General features: G+C 39.6%; 1 protein-coding gene across 1 annotated transcript in view; it reads left to right on the forward strand.

The window, feature by feature from the left end:
* Positions 1 to 6,535, forward strand: part of LOC104623752 (pecanex-like protein 1) — a gene marked incomplete at its 5' end in the record, with an annotated part of 35,272 nt that extends 28,737 nt beyond the window's left edge. The window contains 4 exon segments of the mRNA XM_010290925.1: positions 1 to 254; positions 1,155 to 1,220; positions 1,712 to 1,852; positions 5,806 to 6,535. The exon segment at positions 1 to 254 is cut by the window's left edge and continues 31 nt beyond it. Of these exon segments, the coding sequence (XP_010289227.1) occupies positions 1 to 254; positions 1,155 to 1,220; positions 1,712 to 1,852; positions 5,806 to 5,946 (602 nt within the window).
* Between the last annotated feature and the right edge of the window lie 311 nt (positions 6,536 to 6,846).

Here is a 6,846-nt window from a genome sequence, read left to right on the forward strand (position 1 = left end):
CATCATCCATCCAGTCCCGCCTCTCTATGGTGAACCAAACGGAACCTACTGGCCAGACTGGGGTCAGCGTGCAGCATGGACTGCCCTCTTCTAGCAGCTCCAGCCAAAGCATCCCAGCCTGTAAACAGCATGCACTTGTGGGCTTTCTCGGGACAGAAGGAGGGAGTAATGCAGCTGAAACTCAGTCAGGTGGTAATGCAAGCCCTGCAAATCAAATGCAAGCCAAAAAGGATGACGTTATTTACAGAATCCAGGTAAATGGTTCCAGAAGAACAAGTTAACGTATGCTTCCATGTGCTTTTGTTAGTGTTACCTTGTATGTTGTTGAAATTGTTACTTTTAAATACTCACAGAGTCTGGAATGTCTCAGTATAGAACTATTGTGCAGTTACATTTGGAGAACTAATGTGAGGAGAAGGTTTTTGGGACAGCCAGCCTTCCTGTATGCTTAGACAACCCTGTTTACGTTATTTATATGTTTTGCTGTAGTGCAGCTTTGAGAATGTCAGCTGAACTCAGTTCCACTTTATACTTAATTTGCCTTTATTCATTACAACATGTAAAGCTAAACAGCTTCATTTGTGGGGCAGAAAGCAAGTAGCTTTTTTCTTCTAAACCAAGTAGTTTCCACAAAAGTAAGTGTAAAATACTCACTTTCACGTGTATTTATTAATTTTTGTGTCTATTTATTCTTCAGTTATTGCCACAAGTGTGTGTTTACTGAGCAGCAAACAGTACACCATTGACTAAGTTAATCATGGGAGCCTTACTCGTTTTGTGAAAATCCAGAAATTTGTATGTGAAAAGAAATTTGAAATTTGTATGTGAGGCTCTTATGAGCCTCACATACATGTCTTTGGCAGTATATTAGTAGGAAACATCAAGAAGTGTATTTAATAGGATAGATGATAACAAACCTGATTTCATTGCTGATAACACCTCATTCTAGAGTAATCCTTAGTAAACTTGGTAAACTGCATTATAGCAGGCAAAATTAACAAATTAATTTGCGGGTCCGTGCTTAGTAGCTTTTGTTTGCAGGCAAGGGACCTTTTACGAAACTGCTTAATTCCTCTGTGTGAGGAGGATATGGGCAAAGTTGGCATGTGCCCTTGGATAGTGGACATTATGCGGTTCTCTCTGTCCTTAAATAGGAAGAAGTTTTCAGGAATTTTCTCCTGCTCCCCCTGTGGAAAGGCCAGTTTACTTCAAAACACGGGGTGGGTCTCAACTAACTGTGCTAGTAGATAAGTAGTCCTTCAGCCTAACAGTAAATTCTCCAAGATGATGTTTCTTAAGATATTCTGTAAGAAGTGATGACCCAGTTTTAACAGTTCATCATCACTTAACTCTTCCCTGCTACTGGACCATATGCTGCCAATGCTTGTGTTGTGCCAGCTCCTCAGACCCTTCCATGAGCCAGTGTAACAACTGAAAGGGAGGGTGGGAAAGGGAACCAAAGCTGCTGCTTCAGGCAGCAGTGAGCTGGTATATATTGTCAGCTGTGTCTGAAACACAGACCAGTTTCCAGATTCTGTGCTGCTCAGGCTTTTTCCTAGCCTGGAGCTTGAGTTTCCAATACTGAAATTGGTCAGAAATCAATTCCTGTGGGTTTAAGCCAGTTCTCTGGAAGTATGCAAAAGGTTACAGTTTATCAGTTTCTCTTAAATTTTGGCTGAACTAACAGTCAAAATTCAATTCCTACTTATAGTTAATGGATCCCAGTCAAGTACTGGAAGGGATCAACGTGTCAAAAAGGAAAGAGCTGCAGTGGCCAGATGAGGTGATACGGCTAAAAGCTGGAAGAAACAGCTGGAAAGACTGGAGTCCTCAGGAAGGCATGGAAGGCCATGTAAGTTTTGCGTAGAAGTTGACAAGCTAATTTTAAAAAAGGGGAGTGTCTTGATCCTATGGCAGTCTGCCTAGATGTCAAGGCCAAAGATACATGTAGTAGTAAGTTGGATCAGCAGCTGTCCTCCAAGTCACTGTTGCTGGAAGAGCAGGTCTAGAATACTAATTTGAAGCAGAGGGATATTTCTGCAACTGTATCCAGAAGATGCAGAATGATGGTTTAGATGTCAACCACCTCTCCTTCCTTGTCTTCTTCCAGCTCTTGTCATGAACTCTCAGGCATTGTGCTCAATTCATTCAGCCTTTGTTTTCCTTTCCTTAAACTGTCAATCCTTGAGCAAATATGGAAGGTCAACTTACCAACAAGTCCTTAGTTGAATGGTTAACTGTATTTGCTTTTAAACTATTCTGTCAAAATAGAGCCAAGTAAGATCGTCTTCAGATGGCTCTGTTATAGAACAGGTGCATGATAGGTGTTTCCTTTAAGAAGGAAATCTGCTGTAACTAAAACTTGTGAAAGCCTATGACTTGAAAGTCCATCTCCCCTTTCCCTAGAGGTGTTATCTGCATTTTATAAAAATTTACTGCATTAGTTAGAAAACTTACCTCCCAATTTAAGCTCTCTTTAGGAGGAAAAAAAATACCAGCTCTATCTTTAAGGCTTTTTTGGTTTTTACCAAGGCATGCTATTTTTAGACCTTTATGTCTATAAAAATGCTCTAGTGACTATTCCTTGTGATGAACAGTAAAAGAGAAGAGTCACTGACATTGTGTTCATTGATACAACTGTATTTTCATTTGGAATATGGCAGTTCTGATAGTTTGTAAGAATTTGATTTGTTTGACTGCTTACCTCAATTGGAGACATTATTTGTAAATTGGATTCAGGGAACGGATTTTGCTGTCTGAAAGTCCACATCACTGTGGATGTATGTGCAAACTTCAGGTAAGAAATGGCAATATGCTGATAACACAGTGTGTGCCAAATATACATTGATGTTATGTGTATCGGAAGGGCGGGCTTTGGAAATAAATTCCTTCCATGAGTAATTGTATCATAGTAGACAATCTGCTCTTAAGATAGTAGGGTTGCCTTGTAGGTAACACCTCGGAGTAGAACACTGTTGTAAACATTCATAGTTATGTTGGGTTTAGCTGTTTTACATGTGGAACTTCCTTGTTAGCTGTTGCAGATCAAGAATGTCGTAAAGGTGGTGAATGTAAAGGGTTATATCAAAACATGTCCTGTTGGCAGGTATCATTGGACAATTCTTTTCAGGAGTTCATGAGTGTGCTTTACAAATTGCAGCATGCTGACATGTACAGTGACTGATGTTACAGAAAGATTAAAACAAGAGGATTTGAAGGTCAGAGTAAGCTGCTGTTCTGAGTGCTTCTCATCTATTTGTGGTGCAGTATACTGGCAGGTTTTTTTTAGAAGAGCATATTTTAACCTACGAAGAAAGGAGAAAAGCACTAGATTATCCTATGTGTGATTAGGAGGAGAGGATTTAACTTGATGACATAGTTTCCATTGCCTGCTTCAGCGGCCTGTGGTTAAACATACTAGTATCAGTAAAGCCATTAGCTCTAGGACAGTCTTCCCTCTCTGATCCTGCAGCTGCAGTCCTTTCTGCAAACAGGCAGAAATGATTCTTGCCTGCTGAGATGCTGCTCATCAAGCAGTTTACCAGCCAAAACCTTAGGTCAGTGCTCCTGGTATGAAGTGCAGCTTCAGAGAAATGTGTGTCCTGGTACTGCCTATATACCAATAATTATGGCCACATTCTGAGTGGCATATAGATTTTTCTGTTGTGTGTCAAGCAGAAAGAGGCACTAGTCAAAAGCAGAAGTAAGCAAAGGAACGATTGGAAGAGAATGGTAAAAGGCAAGAAGAAGAAGATAGATGAAAAGAGACAACCACATTGTTCCTGGGTTTTGTGCATGGGGGTCTAGGATAGGGATTCAAGAATTGAATTATGCCAGGTGTTTGGGAGTCAGTCATTGCAGCAGGGGGGCTGTGTGTTCTGTTTCTGGCTTCTTGAATTGTATAAAGCATCAAAATGTATTTTACTGTTGTGATGGGTGAGGAGTAGGTTGTGTAAGACTCATCTAAGGGTGATGCTACATGTGACATCTAAGGGTGAATTTCTGAGCACTACATAGTCTCAGTTGTTTAAACCTTTTCTACCACATAAAAAAAAGCATTTTTCTTAACTTTGTTTTTTATTTTGCTGAGCGTACAGTACAGTATATATAATACACAAAGACATTATAGGGTTTCTTGACAGAAATGAAATTTAGCAATCCTCTTTTTATTGTAGCTACTTTTTCCAGGACTTTGGGATTAAGGTATACTTTCCATTATCTTTCTGTGATACCTGACACTGGCATACCAAAGAACCCTTCTCCTCCTTCCCCGAGAGATTCTTAACACCTCTTGACTATCTAGTGACGACATTTTGCATGTTATCTGTCATTTATGGGCATCAAATAAATGCCAATCATGATAAACAGATGGTAAAACTGAGGGGGGTGTGCAGTGAGTTATAATCTATGTACAACTTGTGCATATACACAGTTTTTAAGGAGGCACAATATTAATGCCTTTGGAGTCAGCCCTTGGCTATCTCAAAGGAACCGGTTTTAAGTCAGACATCAAGGACGTAGTACTTAGACTGTATTGGGAAATGTTTTATGTGTCTGGGGATAGAATATGCCTGGCCTCACTCCATACAGCAGCATAAAAAGTTTGTTTGAACGGACTTGGATGAAGTCAGACTTGAATGGACTGCTTAAATATCATGCTGTTGCATCAAACAAAGGGGAACTAAAGATTCCGTGCTTCCCTGGCGGAAATGCTCTCTCCATGGATGCAGTGTAGATCTCATGCAATGGACAAAGCTGAATCTCCTTCCCCCAGTGTTGGAGAAATTGGCAGCTGTTAGCTGGGCATAGTGAGGATTAAGGAGGTCTCTTAGATTTGATCTTGGAAGATACAGATTACTTGTGGTTTTCTGTCCTTTTTCTGCCACTTGTATCTTCAGAACTCTTGAAAACAGTACTGTGTTGGATTTTGTAGAAATTAATTTTATTTGCTTTTTACCTTACCTTGTGTTGAATTTAGGGTTCTTTTCCCACAACTGGCAAATTTGAGATAATTCTATTTCTATGGAGCTGTCAGTACTTAAAACCGTCTTACTGGAGCATCCTTCTGGTTCATTTGGGGCACTCGGAAGATAAGGGTGTATTTTTATGGAGGCAGCTGAGCAGAGAGTTGGCCATACAAGGGCCTTTATGGAAGAGGGACCTTCTGATGGTCAACGTTAGGTGGGATCCTTGGAAGCAGCAGATCAAAGTACCTGAATTCTGTAGACCCAAGGGAGTATGGGACAGTAGTTCGTGGTACTGTTTCTGAAACCCTTCCTCTTTGTAATATTGTTTAATTTTAAATTATCTTTGAATAATTTAATTTAAAAGATCAGCCTGAAATTCACAGTGAGTAGGGACCAAATTAGGGCAAGGGATTTGACTTGGAGGAGACAGTAGTTTATACCTAGCTCCTAATAAACTACAGTTCTGTACTGTTGTGTGCTGCGTAACACCGAGGTATTTTAAGACTATTACAGCATCAAAATATCCCAAATCTGTATATGTACATTTTTTCAATTTTTACTCACTTTGCATGGTTCTGATTTGGGTCAAGTTGTTTGTTCCTGCGGAATTCAAATCAAAGGCTGGCTGTTCTCAGGTAAGCTGCAGATCTCCAGCAAGACTTCAATGAGTAGCTTATCTGTGGGTATGCTGTCACTGAAAAATGAGCAATTAAGTCAGTATAGCACTTATATTATTGCTCCTTTTGCCCTGTAAGGGTCTTGAATTATCAGCCACAACATTGATATGGCAGCTTTCCCTATGGAACTTACATTTTATTATACTTTTTTGTTTCCCCAGGTGATTCACCGCTGGGTGCCTTGCAGCAGAGATCCAAGTAGTCGGTCCCATATAGATAAAACCATCCTGCTGGTTCAAATCGAAGATAAATATGTTGCTGTTGTTGAAACTGGAGTCCTTGAACTTGGGGCTGAAGTGTAAATCTCTTAGAGACTGAAACTTCCCCTTCTCCAATGGTTCAGAAGAGAGAAGGGTCCAGAAGCAGCAGCTCCCAGGACATTAAACTTCAGTCCAGTTTTAGGAAAGGACTTGAAACACAGATTTGTCTAAGTCCCTTTCCCCAAATAAACAAGTGTAAGAAATTTTTTTAAGTTGTTAGCTGCTGAAGAAACATTGCATGAAGGATAGATTTGTTGAGACATATCTTTTTGTTTATAAATTCTGTTTATGCATTGCGTAATGCTTTAAATCAACAAACTTTTCAGTTCTAAGATCAGAGCACCTCATATTTTTCTAATTGTTTTGCCAAAAATTGCCATGTCTTGTCACAGAGTGTGTGGAATTCATCCACCTTATTTTAAAGAAATTGACTACAAACCTTCAGTTTGGTGAAACAGTGTAAAGGTTTCAGGTGTGGCAAGAAGAGACTGAACAGATGTATAGATTCTTATTCCTTATGAGCTAAACATTAATGAGAACTGCACTAATTTTTTTACAGCAATGCACTAAAAACAACCCTGAGATTGCTGAGAACATTTATTTATATATATAAATATAAGTATATAAAATACCATTATTTAAATTGCCTTTGGGATTAATCCCCTCCCTCTCCATATACATGTTGATGGTAAGGGCTGTGTCATGGGTTTGGTTCTATGTTCTGTATTTCGTACAAGTGCATTTGCTGCATTCTCTTCACAATAAATGGTAAAATAACAGATATATAGAAAAGCACCTGAGTATCCCTGTACTACATCAGATTCTATTGTGGTGGCAGTGGTACCTCAAAACATGTCTAGCTTCAAAGTGGATGCCAATGTACTATCTTTCATCTGTCCTCCCTGAGCTAGCCATGGCTACTTTGCTTCTCTACACCCAGAG

This window comes from Phaethon lepturus, unplaced genomic scaffold (genome assembly GCF_000687285.1).
Source record: "Phaethon lepturus isolate BGI_N335 unplaced genomic scaffold, ASM68728v1 scaffold21847, whole genome shotgun sequence".
NCBI classification, from domain to species: domain Eukaryota; kingdom Metazoa; phylum Chordata; class Aves; order Phaethontiformes; family Phaethontidae; genus Phaethon; species Phaethon lepturus.